The sequence below is a fragment of the Mangifera indica genome, chromosome 5 (genome assembly GCF_011075055.1).
Source record: "Mangifera indica cultivar Alphonso chromosome 5, CATAS_Mindica_2.1, whole genome shotgun sequence".
Classification (NCBI taxonomy): Eukaryota; Viridiplantae; Streptophyta; class Magnoliopsida; order Sapindales; family Anacardiaceae; genus Mangifera; species Mangifera indica.
In genome coordinates this window covers 3,604,558-3,627,258 of record NC_058141.1, presented here as the reverse complement: position 1 = coordinate 3,627,258, position 22,701 = coordinate 3,604,558, and the positions used below count along the sequence as shown (strand labels likewise).

General features: G+C 34.5%; 1 protein-coding gene across 1 annotated transcript; it reads right to left on the bottom strand.

Moving 5' to 3' along the window:
- Window positions 1-10,585: 10,585 nt before the first annotated feature.
- Window positions 10,586-11,661, bottom strand: LOC123215307. The gene is made up of 2 exons (XM_044635348.1): window positions 11,424-11,661; window positions 10,586-11,289 (listed from the first exon to the last, which is right to left on the bottom strand). Exons 1-2 carry the CDS (start codon window positions 11,659-11,661, stop codon window positions 10,586-10,588), a joined length of 942 nt encoding a protein of 313 aa, XP_044491283.1.
- Between the last annotated feature and the right edge of the window lie 11,040 nt (window positions 11,662-22,701).

The following is a 22,701-nucleotide window of genomic DNA, read 5'->3' as shown; positions in this document are numbered from 1 at the left end:
ATACATATAACCTAGTAAACTTGGAGTTCCATTTGTGAATTTGCATGTGGTCACAACTCGATACTTTTGTGCCCTGACATTGGCCATCCACCAAGGTTGCTAAGGCTTAAGCTAAACTCGATATATTTGATGCCCTAGTGAAAACATGAGACACCTTGTTTGTCACTATTTGTTATGCCTTGCACACCTACCATAAAACCTATTAGGCTAGCTAACTGCGACACCATGGTCACATAGGAAAATTTAGTAGCAATCACTTCCTTTATCACATAAGCTAATTAGAACTGGAATCTAAACCATCCTGGGATGGCCTAATACCATGGGTACATATGTAATGCATCTTGCCAACCACATGAGGAAATATCTAAAAAGTCATCTTTACCATGCACACTTGAATAAACTAAGCAGCTATGTGCCTTGGCATCAAATGCTTGATGCATCTCATGGTTATATAACCCTATTGTTTTCGTATATCTTGCCACTTATACACATAATTGGTGGCTATCTAGATATGAACCATTTCCCTTAACCTTTTCTAATTTTTTACCAAGATTTGACTTGATCGAGGTCTTATGTCTTCTTCCACATATTCGATCATTCTTTCTAATTCTATCTAGCTTGTTTCCTTTACTGAAATCTCTTGTTCTTTTCTATTTCTTCTGCATCCCCTTAATTATGCTTTAACTAAGTGTAAAATAATCTTTTTACTTGTTACACGGGTGTGTACCTAGGGTGTACCCCTATGTGCCTCTTTTAAGTATGGTGTTCATTTTTGGAAAATCACACACGGGCATGTGTCTCATACTATACGACAGTGTATGCCTTCCCTTAGAACGAGCAATCAAAAACTGTGAAATTTTCTATTTTTAACTAATGACACATAAGCATGTATGAGGCCATACACAACTGGACTTCGAAATCGCGATCGTTCTAATCTACATGTTTTTGACCAAATTCCAGTTATCTATTTCACACACAAGGGATTCAAACGTGCCTCCAGATAATAATAAACTCATTTCTCTAGTCATACATATATATATCAACACAATAGTCTCAAATCAAAGGTTTATCATCATCAAATGATATTTTTAACCCAACTAACGTGTATATAGAATTTATCAAACATTCTAATAGAATTTATGCACAAATTAACACACATAACAATATTAAATCATTCAGAAATCTGTCATTCAACATCATTAAAGCCCAAATTCTTTTACTTCCAATTCTTAGACCACTAAATGGCGTACCAACTTACTTGACTTCCAAATAATGCCTTAGTCTTCACGTGGCTGCAAAGATTCTAATGATCGATGACTTTATCCAGCCACCATAAACCTCTCTACTCTTTTTTTTCTTTCTTTAGGGTGCGACTATGGTTTAACATGCTTCTATTTTTTGTCTACTGGACACAATACACGGGCTTGTATGGACTCTACACGGGTGTGTGTCCCATTGCATAGCTAAGGCAACCTCCAATCTTGCTACAATTCCTAACTTATCTGATAAATTCAAAATTTTGTTAACAATACATGACCGTGTATACCCCTACACAAGCATGTATCACTCTGGAAAACATATAATGCCCTTCAATTTACCTGTAGGTATTACATTTTGTAGTTTAATCAATTTGATAAATGATTCAATGATAGCTTAGTTGTTTATAAAAATGGATACGAAACAAACTGAACTCAAACATCTCTTGATTTAAATTCAATTTAAATAAAAAAATTGTTTGTCTAGAGTTTAGCTCGAGTTTGTCGAGCCAAATTTAGGGGTGACTCAAGTTCAGTTTGAATTAATGCTCGAATCATTGGCTCAAATTCATGACTATGATTCGTGGTTCAAGTTCATGACTCATATACAAATCATTTTGCCTACTACTTGGGTAAAACAATGTTATTTTATTGTTGAACTGCAAACTCAAACTGTAAATTCGAACCACCAATTCGAGCCATGAATTTAAGCCGAACTTAAGCTATGAATCCAAACTATATATTCGAGCTATGAATTCAAATCAAACTTGAGTCAGACACCATAAAGTCAAGTTAGCTCAGTTTAAAAAATAAGTCAAATCTTTATTGGTGTGCTGTCATATGCAACCAAAATTAAAACCTACACTTCTAAAAATATATAATGTGATAGTGTAAATAAAGGATCGTCCCACGAAGAGTGTCTAATCTAATTTATATGCTAATGTGAATAAGATTAAGGGGAAGGGATTTGTTTATAACAAAATAAAAGTAAAGAAACAACGATGAAGCAAATTAAATTAATTATCAAAATTAATGAGAAAACACGCATTGGTCCAAGTTAACATCCACCATTGGAACCTCAACAACTAATCATTGATGCACGAATAGATTTATTCATACCTTCAATATTCACCGTTGAAATTACTTTTCTATCTCTCCTTAGTTATGTTAATTAGAAACAAGCGATCTAATTAACCCTAACTATCAAACAACCTAAGTTAAACACTATAGATTTAATTTGAGAGTAGCATTAAAAATTAGAGAGATCAATGAAGCTAAACAACACAAGCACAAGTGATTGTATTTAATTTAATCGAACGTTCTTCTTAAGATTTAATAATCGCTAACGTAGCAAATCATTAACCCTTAGGGGGCGTTTGATTTGGGTAATATTTTATTACTAAAATAAAAAGATTACCGGGTATAAATGATTACTATGATTGATAAAATTTGGTAGGTATAAATAATTATTGTGTTTGATTAAAAGTAATAAAAGATTACTAATAAATTATTTTACTTAAATGCTCTTGAATATAATTATTTTTAAATATTTTTTATATTATTTATCATATTAATTAAAAATAAATTTATTTTTGTCTCAAAAAATTAATAAATAATAATATAATTATAATAAAATCAAGATTACCTTGGTAATCTTTAAATACTTAAGGTGAATGTGGTAATCAGATTACCACCTATATTACCTACCACGTCAGCATTGGTAATAGAAGATTATTGTAATCTTTTATTACTGACAAACAAAACAAATGAATAAAAGATAGATTACCAAGGTAATCTTAAAAACCAGAAACCAAACGCCTCCTTAGTTGCTTCATAGATTAGAAAGATAAAACAATTACGGATTTGATATCTAATCTAGCAGTAGGATATAATGAATAATTAACTAGTAGGCCTCCTAGCAATCAAACAAAATAACCATTAAAATAAATCAAACACAGAAGAACAATTGATACTCAAAGCATAAATTGAACAATAAAACTAATTGGATCTCACAATTTATGAATTCTGAGGTTTTAGTTTCTTTTGACCAAGCCAAATAAATAAGCCACGCAGGGCCATGGAAGAGCACGTAGAGAAGAGAAGAGAAAAGAAAAAAAAAATAGTTGTTCTGTTCTCCCCTGTCTCTTCACGTTTTTCTTTTTAATATGCAGATTTTCAGCCTTCTTCCAGCTCTCCTAAAGGTAATGAGAGTCTTCTAATAATAGGATATTCCCACTAATTATGGGAAATATTAAAAATAAAATAAAAGTCCTAATTTAAATAGGAAGGAACAATAAAACAGCTGTGAAAGTCGTCCACAACCTGGAGACTTCTAAAAAAAATATCATGCATCAGATCTGCCACTAATATCACAGAGCAGGAAACTTTCCAGTGCAGGTACAGCAACTTCAAGCCCGATTTCGACCCTGATTCGGCCCGTTCTAGACAAAGCCTAAAACATAAAAGTTGTAGAGATATTTCTTGGCTTTCCATAGCGTCTTGAATCGTCTCATTTGGAGCTCGGATGGGAAAATTATGCCCAAAATATAGAGACATGTCAAGACTGTCCAGAAATTGTGAAATTAATTCCCTTTTTTTCTCCAAATGCCTCCAAATGCTACCTAAATCAAAATGTAAACTTAATAAGTATAATTGGGCATAAAATAAACATAAAAGACTAAGTATTAAGGAGTAAAAATATAGCATTATGTAGTCTTATCAAATTCCTCCACACTTAGTTTTCGCTCGTCCTTGGGCAAAACTCTAAAACTAATAAGTCAATTGAAAAAAACAAGGTTGCAATTGATATAAATTTTGATTGCTTCAAATTTTGTGACTTAAGCGTATATGTTAATATTTATTTGCAGTTATTCAACCTATGAATTTCTTTGATAATGTATATGATGTTCCTATTTTGAGTGGTGACAATTATAAAATTTGGAAGGAGAGAATTCTTCTCCAATTAGGGTGTATGGACAATGATTATGCTATTAGGAAGGATGAACCACCTACAGTTACAGAAACTAGCACTCAGACTGAAATTGTCTTGTATGAACGTTGGGAGCGATCTAATCGCTTGAGTATGATGTTTATCAGGACACACATATCTGCTAGTATTCATGGTTCAATCCCTGAGTGTAATAATGTCAGACAATTACTGAAGGCTATTGATGAACAGTTTGAGTCTTCAGATAAAGCACTTGCCAACACTCTTATAAACGAAAGTTTACAAGCAATTTCCAGAAGATTATTTTACATCAAATCGTCAAGCAATGGTCGGAGGTTAGTGTTTAATGTTCCGCAAATTTCAATTTTGGTTTCTATCTTGCATACTCACTATATATGTGTTTAGATAGAGACCATATACATGTTTTACATTTGGTATCAGAGCTATTTTATGCCTTTACCTTGCTCTGGTGTGTATTACATGCAAAATTTTCTGTAATCTCGAATTTCTTTAGAAAGAGAAAGTTGGCTGTTGGCATTTTTTGTTTAAAATTTTTATTTAGATGAATTCTACATCAAAAACTGAGAATTTTGATATATGGAACGTCAAAATCAGAGTTTTGTAGGCTGATTTAAAGTGCAAAATATATACGGGTCTGAAACCAGGTCTATCGACCCGAATCTTGACCCGGCTAGAGGTCAGGGACGACCTTCAGACGACATGTCATTTGCTTTTGGTTTCTGCAGACGACATGTCATACACGTTACTTCTGACTCTTTTGTGTTGCACTGCCAGCCGACATGACATCTGTATTCATTTGCAGCAGATGACATGTCGTTCATTTGCTTAAATAAAAATGAAAAAGTTACTTCACTCCCACATTTTGAACCCAGACCATAAGACACAAGGTTCTGAGTGAAAGACTTGCCCCTAGCCAATTTCATTTTATTGGGAATTTGGGATAACGTATATTCTTATACAATTTAGTTTTAGTTTTCATAAAACTTTAGTTTACTGGAACCCATGACCTTCCTCTGCTATGAAAAATAAAAGCTGTTAGGGTTCAGTTTTAATATATTATACATTTTGGCTTTAATAAAATATATTTTTATAGTATGTGATTGCCAAAATTATTATTATTATTATTATTATTAATTGGATAATTTAAGTTTCATTTATCAAATTTTTAGTGTTTATTAAATAATTTAATATTGTTTATATGGTTAATTTTATACATAATTTTGGTTTAAATGAAATTATACTTTAAATAATTTCTTAAGGATTATATGCATAAAATTAGATGTCATGTGATTAGTCTAATTTTGATTTATCATAGAGTAGCCACAACATCTTTGATTATATCAAAGTTATACATTAAGTATCCTGGGATCACATTTAGTTATATGACATCAATTGTAATTAATCATTGTAAGTATGATAAATCTTATCCGACATAAATTTTTATTATTTTTATGTGATTAATTAGGATGAAATAACAAATTATTTTTCTTAATCTACCTATAGGAATAGAAAAGGAATATAATTTGGTAGTTTCATCATACGGTTTTTATATTTATATAGAAACCTATTTAAATTAAAAACTTAGCCCATAAGCAATTTTTATGTTATGTGGTTTATATATTTGCAGCATGTTTATACTTTGATAAAACATGATATAAATTTTGATTGCTTCAAATTTTGTGACTTAAGCGTGTATGTTAATATTTATTTGCAATTATTCAACCTATGAATTTCTCTGATAATGTATGTGATGTTCCTATGTTGAGTGGTGACAATTATAAAATTTGGAATGAGAGAATTCTTCTCCAATTAGGGTGTATGGACATTGATTATGCTATTAGGAAGGATGAACCACCTACAGTTACAGAAACTAGCACTCAGATTGAAATTGTCTTGTATGAAGTTGGGAGCGATCTAATCGCTTGAGTATGATGTTCATCAGGACATGCATATCTACTAGTATTCGTGGTTCAATCCCTGAGTGTAATAATGTCAGACAATTACTGAAGACTATTGATGAACAGTTTGAGTCTTCAGATAAAGCACTTGCCAACACTCTTATAAACGAAAGTTTACAAGCAATTTCTAGAAGATTATTCTGCATCAAATCGTCAAGCAATGGCCGAAGGTTGGTGTTTAATGTTCCGCAAATTTCAATTTTGGTTTCTATCTTACATACTCACTATATATATGTTTAGATAGAGACCATATACATGTTTTATAGCAACATCACTATTAATAAAGAACCAACCTTTTCGAAACTCACAACACATTATGAACAACATTCTTAAACAACTTACAATTAACTGATAAGCAATTTCACTTGAAGATGGAGCAAACTAAGCAGGTAGACCCTCACAGAAATAACACTTACTCTCATGTGTTTGAAGGGTATATGTTTCACTCAAATTCTTTCCAACAGAAATGATCTACCATAGGTTTGCCTATCTTCTCATTCTCCACCACTGGGATCACATGCATGACACAAATCATAAGGATTTTCCACAGGTTGTAACGAGGTTAGGTTTCAAGGCAAGAAACAATTTGGGAATGTAGCTCAAAAGCCATCGAATCTAGTAGAGCAAACACTTATTCAATGTCAAGTTTGGGCATACAAGATATGTAAGACCAAAAATCTCCATCAGTAGCTTCTACCTTTCTATATATTATATATGAATAACCCTATTTCTTGAAAATTTAGGAGGGATTAATAATTTTGAATTCATTGAAAACATTTTCCTCCAACACTTTCCTTTCTTTCTTTTTTTTTTTTTTTGAATAATGACGACTTCATCAACCATGGAGCTCATATATTGAAAATGAAAACATGCTCCATTTCACTAGTCATAGCCATGCCAAAAATACAAACACCCCCACACTTATTTATTTATTTTTGCACACCCATTCAATAAGAATGATGAACAATGCTCCACTAGTCCTCAAGCTAGGTATAAACATTGTGTTTCAGGTTAAAGGCTTGTAATATGGGTTTATAACAAACAAAAATGGCCAATAAAGCTCAAAAGGGTTCAACAAAGGGAAAATTAATCACAAGGTAGGCTATTTGGCTAATGTAGTTCAATGTCAAAGAGGGTTTTAATCACATTCATGTCCAATGCATGGGTCAATGTAGCCTCGAGGAGAATCAAGGCAAGTTATGGATAAACAAATCCATGGAATAATATCACTCATGAAAGAAAAAAAAAAAAAGATTGATATGGATGTGTTAGTCTATGGCTAAAAAATCTCACAGGCTAATGCCTACCAAATTTAGTCATTACCATTCTCAAATAAACAAACTATACCAATTAATCACAAATTGCAAGACTACTTGTTCAATCATGTTATAAATCTCTCAGGCTCAATTGAACCTTGCTCATGATATCCATAACCATAAACTACTGACACATGCAAAAAAAAAAGCAAAGCTCCCTTATTTTTTTTAATTTTTTTTTCATTTTGAAAAAAAAAAAACACAAAACACACTTTTTTTTAAAAAAAAAATCAGTTTTAAAAAAAATCAAAAACAATATTCTAGAATAAAAAAAAACATAACCTAAATCCCCTCCCCTACATTTAAAGCTGACATTGTCCCCAACATAAGGTTAAATGCAAAGAAAAGGCAAATAATAACCAAAACAAGAATGCAAAAATAAAAAAAAAATGGAACGAACTCCTCTTAGGTTACCTCCCAAGCAACGCCTTTGTTTATTGTCTTTAGCTCGACTTCATACTTTCTTCTTTAATCGGAATAAATTGGATCCTGGAGGTCAATTTTTGCTACATTCTCTACTTGGAAACCTTCATAAAAAAGCTTAAGCCTATGGCTATTCACCTTGAATATCTTGGAAGTTGTTAAGCTTTGAATTTCAATAGCACCATGAAGAAAAACACTAGTAACAATAAAAGGTCCAATCCAACGAGAACCCAACTTACCAGGAAATAGACGAAGCCGTGATTAGTATAGAAGGATTATATGCAGTTGATATCTTGTGGGTTACACAATACTTCCTTAGCAATGCCTCCACGGTTCTCTTACAAAAGTGAGTGCCTCGATAATTTATTAGAGCTTTTGGAATTCTAAATTTGGAAAATATGTTAGACTTTATAAAATTTGCAACAACTTTAGAATCATCAATCCGAGTGGCTTTAGCTTCCACCCATTTCGATACATAACCAACAGCAAGCAAAATATAGATAAAACAGTAAGACATAAGGAATGGCCCCATGAAATCGATGCCCCACACATAAAAAATTTCACAAAATAGTATGGGGGTTTGTGGCATCTCAGTCTTTTGAGAGATATTACCTGTCCTTTGGTAATGATCATATGACTTACAAAAAGAATATGAATCTCAAAATAAATTTAGCCAATAGAAACCACACTCAAGCACTTTTCTCGTTGTTCTCTTAGCTCCGAAGTGACCTCCACAAGCATAAGAATGACAAAAGGTTAGAATAGAAATAATTTCATTATCAAGAACAAACCTTCTTATCACTTGATCCGCACAATGCTTCCATAGGTATGGATCATCCCACATATAGTGCTTGGTATCACTCTTGATCTTATCTATTTGAGCTTTAGACAAACCATGAGGAATTATGTTAGTAACTAAATAATTCACAATGTGTGCATACCAAGGTAATGTCGTACTTGTGGAAAATATCTGTTCGTCAGGGAACGTTTCTTGCAGTGGCATTTCATCTTTCCTATGAACCAAATGACTCAAGTGATCAGTAATATGGTTTTCTGTTCATCTTTTGTCTTTAATATCTAGATTGAATTCACTCAAGAGAAGTATCCATCTTATTAATCTCGATTTTGACTATTTCTTTGTCATCAAGTAGCGAATAGCTACATGATCAGAATAAACAATAACTTTAGTATCAAGCAAACAAGATCGAAATTTTTCTAAAGCAAAAACAACAGCTAAGAGCTTTCATTCTGTAGTAGAATAATTTCTTTAGGCATCATTCAATATCCGTGAAGCATAATAAATTGCATGAGTTGCTTTTCCAATTCTTTGACCCAGAACAACGTCTAGTGCATAGTCACTTGTGTCACACATTATCTCGAAAGGAATGTTCCAGTCAGGAGGCTAGAGAACTGGGGTAGAAATGAGAAGTCTCTTCAGCTCATCAAACACTTGTTTACATGCCTCATCAAACTCAAAAACTACTTTCTTTTGTAGCAACTTGCATAGGGGTGATGGTATTTTGGAGAAGTCCTTGATGAATCTTTGGTAGAAACCTATATGTCCAAGAAAATAAAGAACTTCCTACACACTAATGGGGTAAGGTAGAGACTAGATAATATCAATTTTAGCTTTGTCAACTTCAATTCCCTTAGAGGAAACAATATGACCCAAAACAATACCTTGTTCAACCAAAAAATGACATTTTTCAGAATTTAATACAAGGTTAGTTTCTATACATCGTTTAAGAACAAGTGTAAGGTTATGCAAACAATCATCAAAGGAATCTCTATAAACTGTAAAATTATCCATAAAGACCTCTAAGATGTGCTCAATGTAATCAGAAAATATGCTAACCATACATCTTTGGAAAGTAGCTGGGGCATTGCAAAACCCAAAAGGCATGCGATGATATGTAAATGTCCCAAAAGGGCCTGTAAAAGTCGTCTTTTCTTGATCTTTCGATGCAATAGCAATCTGAAAATAACCTGAATAACCATCAAGAAAACAATAGTAAGAACGACTAGCTAACCTCTTAAGCATTTGATTAATAAAAGGTAAAGGGAAGTGGTCTTTGCGAGTTACAACATTTAATTTTCTATAATCTATACAAACATGCCACCTATTCTGAACACGGGTGGGTACCAACTCATCATTCTGATTTTTCACCATAGCCATTCCAATCTTTTAGGAACCATTTGAACTGGGCTAACCCAATTACTATCTGAAATAAGATAAATCACACCAACTTCGAAAAGCTTGAGAATTTCTTTCTTCACTACGTCTATCATAAGCGGGTTTAATCTCCTTTGTGGTTGACGAGATGGTTTTGCTCCTTCTTCTAGTAAGATACGATACATACATGTAGATGGACTAATTCCTTTGATATCTATAATCGTCCACCCAATAGCCATCTTATGCTCTTTAAGAACTTGCACAAGTTTTTCTTCTTACATTGCAGTGAGTTTGTTTGAGATGATGATAGGTAACGTTCCCCCGTCTCCAAGGAACACATACTTAAGGTGATTAGGTAAAGGCTTTAATTCTGGAATGGGAACTTGCAAAATATAAGGTAAAGGTTTTACGTTAGAGACTGGTAACGTGATATAATGAACATTACCTTGCTACCGTAACTCCAAGGATTCATTCAATGTTGCTACTGTTTCCTACAAATCAATACTCAAAGCCAACTTCTCATTCTCTTTCTTAAGATGTTTACTAAGGACAACTTCTAATTCATCTTTTCTATTCAATTCAAAAATCTCATGTGCTAAAGAATCAATAACATCAATAGAATAAACAGGATTATCATCAACAAAGTATTTCATGGCATTATAAATATTAAATTTCACAATTTCACCATCAAATTCCATGGCAAGTGTGCCAGTATAGACATCTATCTTAGTCATAGATGTTTTTAAGAATGGTCTTCCTAACAAAATAGGAGCTGTTTGATCATTATTCTTCATATCAAGCACATAGAAATCAGTAGAAAAAACCAAATTATTAATTTGCACAAACACATCCTCAACAACACTTTTAGGATAGGCATTTGATCTATTAACTAATTGAATCACAACACCAGTTTCATTCAAAGGTCTAAGTTTTAAAGAAACATATATAGAGTATGGCATGACATTAATAGATGCTCTTAAATCTAACATAACCTTCTCAAATCTAGTGTTCCCTATCATACAAGGAATAGTGAACGTACCTGGATCCTTGTACTTTGCAGGAAGCTTTCTTTGAATAATCGTATAGACATTCTCCCCCATTATTACCTTTTCACATCCTTTGAGTTTTTGTTTCCTCTTAATTGTACATAATTTTTTCAAAAATTTAGCATAACGAGGTACTTGTTTAATAGCATCTAAAAGTGGAATATTTACCTCACATCTACAAAAAGTCTCATATAATTCTCTATTTTAATTATCTTTTCGAGATTCTACTAAAGCTTGAGGAAAATGAGGTACGGTTTATAATAAGAAAGAAGAGGAAACTTACATTTAAGTATATTGTCGCTATCAGGAACATCCCTTTTATCGACGGGAATAGAACTATCTGAAGTGACATTTTTCTCATTTTCTTGGTCTGAAGGTATAGGGGTTATTTTTACTGGAATCTCAACCTCTTCACCATTTCTCAGAACAATTACACTTGCATTTTCCCTTGGATTTACAATTGATTGAGAAGGTAACTTTCCCAAACTTTGTGCCTCTAATTGACTAATTGTAATTGCCATCTGACCTATCTGGTTCTCCAAACTTTGAGTACTAGCTCTTGCCTTTTGCTAAAATTGTTTTGTCTCCTATTGAAATTGCATAGTGTTAGTAGTAAGAGACTTAACAATATCTTCTAAAGACACACCAGAATTAGACGCTTGGGGTTGTGGTTGTCTCGGAGGATATGATTACTTATATTGTTGATTTACTTGAGAGCTCCCATAGCTAAAATTGGGATGAACCCTCTATCCTGGGTTATATGTGCTTGAATAAGGATCGTACTTTGTTAGAGAAAGAGTTTATATGAGGAAGAAAGGAAGGAAAAGAGCTACAATGGAGAGAACAAATGGCTAATTGGGAGAGCTAACAGATGGCAAAAACCTGTTGGAGAGACAAACAGCAGACAACAAAAAAGACGTAATGCCCAGACCTTCAGAAAAGATGATCATTGAGAGTGTGTATGTTGGGGTGGCAGCCTTAGAAAAAGAAGACAATTATGAAAGCATAAGGGAATATAAGAAGAAGGCAGAAAAAAGAGCAGAGAGAGAGAAGAAAATAGAAAAAGTAGAGTATTGAAGGATAGTCTCAGCCTCTCGAAAGCTGGTATAATTGTTGTTGAGTTTATTTTTATTTTTCTCTGTAGTGACTCTTAATGAGTGATTGTGCTAGCATTGGGTTGATAGGAACCAAATTGAATTCACTTTTAGAGTACTTATTAATAGAAGGAAAACTAATTTCATTATTATTACATTTGATTTACATTCAGCAACAATATCTGCATTACATTCTCACACTCTCTACATCTATTTCTCACGCTAGTTTCTTCATCCACTGGAGTTGAAGCAGTCAGCTTGTAGTGGCAGCACCAGGTTCCTATCATAGTGGTATCAGAGCATGACTAGAATAGAGGCTAGAGTGGAAAGAATTGAAAAAGAAATATGAGGGATGAAAGAAAGTTTAGAAGAGATGGGTAGATAGATGGTTGAGATGAACAGAGAAATAAGTGACTGAATGGATAACATGGAATCAAATGTGGAATCCCTTCATGGGTACCTCCGTGAGTTACGAGATGTCATCGTTGGAAAGGAGAATGAGAGTAAGGGCAAGGCTCCAATGGGTCAGAGGGCATCCCTTTCTTATTTGCCACTGCCATCACCACCAACAGAGGCAGAAGCTTCACCCGTCACAGGAGAAAGAGAGACAGAAGGAAGACAAGGAGCAACCTCAAGGGACACCACTGGAGGTCGTCAAGATACCCTTTTACCAACGCTTAGACCTTCCCATATTTAGCAGCGACGATGCTCTCAAATGGATTTTCAGGTGTGAAAGGTACTTTGATGTCAACCATTTAGATGAACGACAACGACTCACGGCGGTCGGGGTGTGTATGAAAGGTATCGCTCATGGGTGGTTGAAATGGAGAGAGAAGAAAATGAGGTTTTAGAGTTGGGAGGAGTTTATGGACACTGTGCTCAAACATTTTCGATCAAGGCACGAACGTATGCCCCGAGATGAGTTGTTGGCTCTCCGACAGACAGGTTTAGTTCACAAGTATTAGTGTCGATTTAAGTTACCGTCGTCGGCGGTGGATGATATAACGGAAAAGACCTTAACTGATTTATTCATGAATGGCTTGGTGGATGGCATCCGAGCAAATACCAAATTGTTTCACCCACGCGACTTAGAGGAGACAATGCAACGTGCAGGAGAGGTAGAGGAAAAGAATGAGATAATTGATAAAAAGTAGGGAGTACGACCCGACCCAATGAACTTGAAACAAGCGACCAACCCCATGCATTCCACAGGCCCATTTACCTTTAACAACCTAACAAACCAGCACTTGAACTAAGCCCAAAGCCAAACCGCATCTAGCTTGACCCATACCATTCATTTAAATCCAAACCGAAATACATATCTGACCCATCAAACTGGGTCCATCAGAAGGCCCGAAAATACCTCCCCCTCCTCAAACTCGTACAAACCAAACTTCGCTGTAACCTCCACAACCATTAGGGCTTCCATGAATTCAGTCACGTCTTCCTCCACTCTCCGATGAGATGGAAACCCACGATGACTCTCCGACGAGGAATATTAAATGAAGGTAGAGAAAGGGTTGTGCTTTCGCTGTGATGAAAAATTTGTACCTGGCGATATATACAAATACCAACAGTTGAAAGTGATGATAACTGTTGAAGAAGAGGAACGAGAGGAAGAAGAGCCGACGTCAGTAGAGGAAAGAGAGATAAAGGCCACTTTAAACGTAAGCTCTGTGGTTGGTATTACTAAGCCTAAAACCATAAAAATCTTGGGGTTGGTTAGAGGGAAAGAAATGGTGGTTCTCCTGGACAGTGGAGCCACCCATAATTTATTTCAGAGCAGTTGGTGATAGAGCTAAGAATTTCAGTAAAGCCTGCAAGATTTGCAGTGATCTTGGGAGATAATCATAAGGTGACTGAAGTGGGAAAATGTGAGGGAGTTGAAGTGAACATGCAGGGAATCAAATCACTCAAGATTTCTTGCCTTTCCATTTGGGAGGGGTTGACGTTATTTTAGGAATTGACTGGCTTAGTATATTGGGGGAGGTAAAGATAAATTGGAAGCATCAAATGATGAGATTCACATGGAATGGCAGTAGAGTGGAACTGAGAGGTAATGTATCATTAACTCGGTTGGAAACGTCATTGAAAACTATGTTGAAATCTGTGTAGGAAGGTGGAGAAAGCTATTGGATTGAAGTGAAACTAGCCATGAAGGAAGTGGTAACTATGGAAGAAAATATTGTGCCAGAACTGAATAAATTATTAAAAGAATTCTATTCCCTGTTTTCAGAACCACAAGGTTTACCGTCCAGTCGCACCAAGGACCATGCAATATGTCTAATGGTAGAAGCTCAACCCCTTAATATTTGCCCTTACAGGTATCCACACTACCAAAAAAATGAAATCGAAATGATTGTCTAGGAAATGCTCGTGGCTGGAATTATCAGACCTAGCACAAGTCCGTTTTTTAGCCCGATAATTCTCGTGAGAAAAAAAAATGGTGGGTGGCGATTTTGTGTTGATTATCGGGCATTAAATAAGATCACAATCCCTGACAAATTTCCCATACCGACAATTGATGAGCTTTTAGATGAATTGGTTGGAGCTGTGATAAGTTAGATCTTAAATCTAGTTATCACCAGATACGTGTTAGAGAAGACGACGTCGAGAAGACTACCTTTCGAACACACAAGGGGCATTATGAGTTTCTTGTTAGGCCTTTCGGACTATCAAATGCTCCAGCGACGTTTTAAAGTGTGATAAATGAAATTTTCAGGCCTCATTTGTGTAGGTTTGTTCTAGTGTTTTTTGATGATATATTAGTGTATAGCGAGGGAGTTCGGGAGCACTTACTACACCTTAGGGAGGTGTTACGGTTGCTGCAAGAAAACAACATGGTAGTTAACAGAAAAAAGTGTTCATTTGGGTGTGAAAGAATGGAATATTTGGGGCATTTAGTCACTAAAAATGGGGTGGAGGTTGATCTAAGAAAAATTGAAGATATGCAAAATTGGGCCATACCACGGAACTTACAGGAGTTGAGAGGGTTTTTGGGGTTGACAAGGTACTACCGTAAGTTTGTTAGGGGCTATGGGAGGATCACAAAACCTCTTACTAACTTGCTAAAGAAGAATGCCTTCCAATGGAATAAAGAAGCGCAAAGGGCTTTTGAATGTTTGAAGGCTGCTATGACATCTACTCCCGTGTTGGCTATGCCTGATTTTTTAAAAGAACTTATTGTGGAGACTGATGCTTCCGAGCAGGGGTTAGGTGTCGTGCTCATGCAAGAAGGGAGGTCGATTGCATTTCTAAGCAAGGTGTTATCCCTAAGAAACAAGGGAAAATTGGTGTACGAAAGAGAGTTAATGGTGATAGTATTAGCTTTTCAAAAATGGAGACACTACCTTTTAGGACGACACTTTAAGGTACGAACGGATCAGAAAAGTTGGTTGATCAAGATGTTGGGGTTTGACTTCGAAATTGTTTATAAGCCGGGGTGTGAAAATAAGGCAGCAGATGCCTTATCCAGGAACCCAAGATTTAATGAAGAAATAAAAGCCATTTCAGTAAGCAAGGTGGTGGAAACAAAAGGCATTCAGTAAAAGGTGTTAAATGATGCAAATCTCCAGTAGGTGGTTCAACAACTAATTAATTAGCAAGGTGGTTATAAAAGGTATTCACTCAAAAACGGCACCTTTCTTTACAAAAACAGATTAGTGTTGCCGAGACAGTCATGACTCATTCCTAAGCTTTTGGCAGAATTTCACTCCTCCCCCTACGGCGGACATTCAGGTTTTTTTAGAACATATAAAAGGGTCAAATCAATATTATTTTGGGAAGGGATGAAAAGGGACATTAAACAATATGTAGCAGAATATGAGATATGTCAACGAGTTAAATACGAGGCAACGTCTCCAGCGGGTCTCCTGCAGCCACTGTCGATTCCGTCGAATATTTGGAAAGATCTTTAAATGGATTTTACAATGGGGTTGCCAAAAGTTAAGGGGGCAGATGTTATATTGGTGGTTATCGACAGGCTCTCGAAGTATGGACACTTCCTCGTAATTCGTCATCTTTACACTACAAAAGACATCGCTGAAATTTTTATAAAAAAAGTTATGCGACTTCACGGCTTCCCTCGATCCATTGTCACGGATCGTGATGAGTAACTTTTGGTTAGAATTGTTTAAGGCAACGGGAACAACTCTAAAATTCAACTTGGTTTTCCACTCCCAAATAGATGGACAATTTGAGGTTATTAACCGGAGCATTGAAGACTACCTTCGCTATTTTTGCTGGGACCAGCCAAAGGCATGGGCTAAATGATTGACGTGGGTTGAATATTGGTATAACACGAGCTTCCACAGTGTAGCATGGATGACACCATTTAAAGTCATATATGGGAGAACCACCACCTCTGTTGAGACTAGTGAAAGAGGATTCGAAGGTGGAGGAAGTGAATGTAATGATTCAAGAAAGAAATTTAGTCTTGGATCAGCTAAAAGTGAATCTCAGCAAGGCACAGTCTCGAATGAAGAAAAATACAGATAAGTATCATAGGGAGATGGAGCTCCATGCGGGGGATTATGTATTTCTTAGACTACAACCTTACCGATTTCATTCGTTAGCTTTCCGCCACAATGACAAGCTAAGTCCACGTTTCTATAGGCCGTATGAAGTGATCAAAATAGTAGAAAAAGTCGCATATAAACTGAAACTACCAGAAACAACACTAATACATCCTATATTTCATATCTCATAGCTCAAAAAACAGGTAGGAGCGAAGACTACCAGTCAGCCACTACTAGTTGGGTTAAATAAAACAGGGGAGTTTGAAGTATAGCTTGAAGAAGTTCTTACTCACAGGTACAATCAGCATGGGGAATTAGAACTCTTGATTAAATGGAAAAATTTACCTACTTGTGAAAATTCTTGGGAGCTCTTTGTTAAAATTAGTCAACTCTTTCCTACTCTGCACCTTGAGGACAAAGTATCTGTTAATGGAAGGGGTAATGTTAGAGAAATAGTTTATGTGAGGAAGAAAGGAAGGAAGAGAGCTGCAATGGAGAGAACAAGTGGCCAATTTGGGGAGCTAATAGATGGCAAAAACCTGTTAGAGAGACAAGCAGTAGATAGCAAAAAAGATGCAGTGCCCAGGCCTTCAGAAAAGAGGACCACTGAGAGTGTGTACACTGAGGTGGCAATTTTAGAGAAAGAAGGCAGTTATGAAAGCATAGGGGAATATAAGCAGAAGACAGAAAAATGAGAAAGGAGAGAGAAGAAAATAGAAAAAGTAGAGTATTGAAGGAGAGTCCCAGTCTCTCGAAAGCTAGTGGAATTGTTGTTGAGTTTATTTTTATTTTTCTCTGTAATGACTTTTAAGGAGTGATTGTGCTAGCATTAGGTTGATAGGAACCAATTGAATTCACTTTTAGAGTACTTATTAATAGAAGGAAGACTAATTTCATTACTGTTACATTGAGTTACATTTGATTTACATTTAGCAGTAGTATCTGCATTACATTCTCACACTCTCTACATCTATTTCTCACGCTGGTTTCTTCATCCACTAGAGTTGGAGTAGTCAGTTTGTAGTGGCAGCACCAAGTTCCTATCATAGTGCCTTTGTGGTTGTCCAAGAAATCCACCTGCCGTATTCACTTGTTCTATGGGTTCTTCTTTAAGGGTTGGGCACATATCAGTTGGATGCCCTACTACTGAACAAATTCCATAAGCTTTCACTGTTTGCATGTTACTTATAGCCATTTGATGAACAAAAGAGGTTAGACTAGCAATTTGTTGTTCAAGGGAAGAAATATTTACCTCATTAACATGTTTAGAAGGTGGATCAAGCCTAGTGCCGAATTGTTGAAAGTTGCCAGCCATGTTTGCAATCAAATTTCTTGCTTCTTCAGGAGTTTTATCTATCAAAACTCCTCTACTTACAGCGTCAATCATGCTTCTTTCAGTGGGACAAAGACCTTCATAGAAATATTGAACTAAGAGTTGCTCACTAATTTGGTGATGAGGACAACTAGCACACAGTTTCTTGAAACATTCCTAATACTCATACAAGGATTCCCCACTATATTACCTCACACCACAAATTTCTTTTCGAATGTTAGCTGCCCTTGAAGCTAGAAAATATTTCTCTAAAAACAATTTTTGCAACTCGTTCCATGTGGTAATACTTCCAGATGGCAAATAGTAGAGCCAATCCTTAGCTGTGTCTTTTAAAGAGAATGGAAAGGCTCTCAATTTAATTTTCTCTTTCGTCACCCTTGTGGGTTTCATACTCGTGCACACTATATGAAACTCCTTTAAATGCTTATGAGGATCCTCACCTGCAAGACCATGGAAAGTGGGCAACAAGTGAATTAGTCCTAATTTTAATTCAAAATTAATAGTAGCATCTAATATAAGAAATTGAATGCATAGGGGTTGTTGGTTTAAGTTAGGGGCAACAAGCTCTTTCAACGTTCTGGCCATGACTTCCTCTTTTGAATTGCTAGCAAATAGAGTTAGGTTGTTCTCTTCCAAATTTTTTTGTGCTTCCCTCCTTAATTGATGCTTAGTCCTCTCTATTTTTGGATCAAACTCTAAGTTACCTTCATTAGAAGATTGAGTTACAACCATACACAATCAAAGAAATTCTAATGAACCACACAAAAAAGAACAAACTAGAAAAAAAATAACGAAAATAAAAAAAATTCTATGCCGAAATTGAAACTAGCAATTTTTTTTATTATTTTATTAAATTGCAAAAAAAAAATAAAAGAATAAAAGATCACGAAAGACAAAAAGAAATTAACTAGAATCACTCCCGGGCAACGGTGCCAAAAATTTGGTGTGCTGTCGTAGGCAACCAAAATTAAAACCTATACTTCTAAAAATATATCATGTGATAGTGCAAGTAAAGGATTGTCCCACGAAGAGTATCTAATCTAACTTCTATGCTAACGTCAATAAGATTAAGGGGAGGGGATTTGTTTATAACAAAATAAAAGTAAATAAACAACTAAGAAGCAAATTAAATTAATTATCAAAATTAATGAGAAAACATGCCTTGGTCCAAGTCAACATCCACCATCAGAACCTCAACAACTAATCATTGATGCACGAATAGATTTATTCATACCTTAAATATTCACCGTTGGAATTACTTTCCTATCTCTCCTTAGTCATAGTTAATTAGAAACAAACGATCTAATTAACTCTAATTATCAAACAACCTAAGTTAAGCACTATAGATTTAATTTGAGAGCAGCATTAAAAATTAGAGAGATCAATTAAGCTAAACAACACAAGCACAAACGATTGTTTTTAATTTAGTTGAACGTTCTTCTTAAGATTTAATAATCGCTAATGTAGCAAATCATTAACCCTTAGTTGCTCCATAGATTACAAAGATCAAACAATTACAAATTTGATATCTAATCTACCAGTAGGATATAATGAATAATTAACTAGTAGGCCTCCTAACAATCAAACAAAATAACCATTAAAATAAATCAAACACAGAAGAACAATCGATACTCAAAGCATAAATTGAACAATAAAACTAATTGGATCTCACAGTTTATGAATTCTGAGGTTTCAGTTTCCTTTGACCAAGCCAAATAAATCAGCCACACAGGGCCATGGAAGAGCACGTAGAGAAGAGAAGAGAAAAAGAAAAAAAAAATGTTGTTGTTCTGTGCTCCCCTATCTCTTCACGTTTTTCTTTTTAATATGCAGATTTTCAGCCTTCTCCCAGCTCTCCTAAAGGTAATGGGAGTCTTCTAATAATAGGATATTCCCACTAATTATGGGAAATATTAAAAATAAAATAAAAGTCCTAATTTAAATAGGAAAGAACAACATAACAGCTTTGAAAGTCATCCACAACCCGGAGACTTCTAAAAAAAATATCATGTATCTAATCTGCCACTAAAATCACAGAGCAGGAAACGTTCCAGTGCAGGTGCGGCAACTTCAAGCCCAATTTCGACCCTGATTCGATCATTTCTAGACAAAGCCGAAACATAAAAGTTGTAGAGCTCTTTCTTGGCTTTCCATAGCATCTTGAATTGTCTCATTTGGAGCTCGGATGAGAAACGTATGCCCAAAATACGGAGACACGTCAAGACTGTCCAGAAATTGTGAAATTAATTCCCTTTTTTTCTCCAAATGCCTCCAAATGCTACCTAAATCAAAATGTAAACTTAATAAGTATAATTGGGCATAAAATAAACACAAAAGACTAAGTATTAAAGAGTAACAATATAGCATTATGCAGTCTTATCATTCATACTTGAGTTCAACTTGAATTCAAAATAAATAAATTTAAGTCTAGCTAAACTGAGTTGAGTTGACTTCCAAGACTGAGTCAACTCCATTCAGATCTAATATTGGTTGTTCATAGAGAGGATGATTTATTTGATAATATTGATAATGAAGTCATTCTATAATACTTTTATGAAATCGCATCGAAGACAATTATAAATCTATTAGTTGATGAATGTTTTATTAATACAAATATATGTATTATTTTGATTTAATTTTTTTTGTGTTATTCTAATATTAACCCCCTAAATTCTATTTCTAAGTCCAACTCAAATTAGGTAAAACTTGAACTAATTGTAAGCAAAAAAACGAAATTTAATGCCAATAGTAAAATTAGAGAAGATTGAATTTTTGCCCAAATTCATAATTTAAACATATTAGGCAATGAAACACTGTAATTAGAAGATTAGGAATATAGACAAACTTGTTTGTGTCATCTTGTTGATCTAGAGAAGATTGATTGTCAAGCTTAGAGCAAAATCTTCCTTCCCAGGTTTTGCAAAACGCATTGCAGAATTGGGTGCCAAGAAGTTACACGTCTTTTTGAATTATATTTTGGAAGGGGGACCTTGTCTGGATTGATTAATTACCAAAAGGTAAAAGGGTAAATTGGGCCCTTTCATAAAAAACCAGTAACCTTATGTTAACCCACACTTGCAACCCAAATTTAATAATTATAACATAAAGTGTACTGGTCCATTTCAAAATGATCACATCAGACCCAAAAAATAAAATCTTTCTTAACTATTCATTTCTCAATTTTATTCAACAATAAAAAAGTTTAGTCAATGTATGTTCACATCATTCCAACATACTCTTACTTGGGCAATGTGTATATATATTAAGAAAATAATCTTAAAAAAAAAAAAATTTACAGGTAAATGACATTTTATTATTCTAAAATGGTCACTAATTTGTAAGAAAACAACATAGTCCAAAAACAAAACTTCAATCTAAAACAGTCATATCAATACAATTGTCAATAATGAATCGAAACAATCATTGTGTTTCAATAACAACATAAGATGTCAATAATTATAATTATTTACAATCATATCACATGGATCTTGAAGTGTGGCATGAATAACCTTCAAAATGTAATCATAATAAATATATACTATTATATAGTGGTTCTCTTTATGATTTTTCTAGAACCTTTATATTTCAAAAGAAATAAGAGAAACTCACAACTTTAAATAAAGTCAACAACTTCCAATGAAGTCTACACATTTCACTAATTATCTCGAGATATATATATATATATATATATATATATATATATATGTTAAATGCTCATATAACTATTATACTCAAGATAAATCTTATTCTTGATACACATGTCGTATACAATAGTATGTACAAATATATGCACATATATTCAATAAACTTATAATAATCAATAAATATCATAATGAGTAAGTATGAATGCTCAATCACAATATAAAAAATACATTAATGACTCCTCCCACTAACCCAAAATATCAAAAGATTCTGAGACACCGATATTCTTTACATGTTGTTTAAAAATAATAGGTCTCAATCTTTTGGTTAGGGGATCCGCCAACATGGAGTTTGTATTGATATATTTTACAACAAAGCCACATTTCTTGACTAGGTCTCTAACTGTCAAATACTTTATTTCCATATGGTTTGATTTACTATTAATTTTGTTATTCTTAGAAAAGAATACAACTATATTATTATCACAGTAAATCATTAAAGGCCTAGAGATGGATTCAACTACCTGAAACTTAGTAATAAAATACTTCAACCACATTGCTTGTATGGTTGCTTCATAGCAAACAACAAATTCCACATACATGGTTGAAGATGTTATCAAAGTCTGCTTTGCATTTTTCCATGATATGGCACCACCAGCGAGCATGAAAATAAATCATGAAGTAAACTTGAAATCATCCACGCAACCACCAAAGTCTGAATCAGAATATCCTACTACTTTAAGATTCTTAACCCTTCTATATACCAATTTGAAATTTTTTGTCCTCTGTAAATATCTTATGACTTTCTTAGCATTAATCCAGTGACTAGTACCTGAAGTAGAAAAATAATGACCAAGCACATCACTATAAATGCTATGTCCGACCTAGTACAGACTTGAACATACATCAAACTCCTAATTGCACTAACATAAGGAACATGAGACATAGATTCCCTTTCTACATCATTTTAAGGACA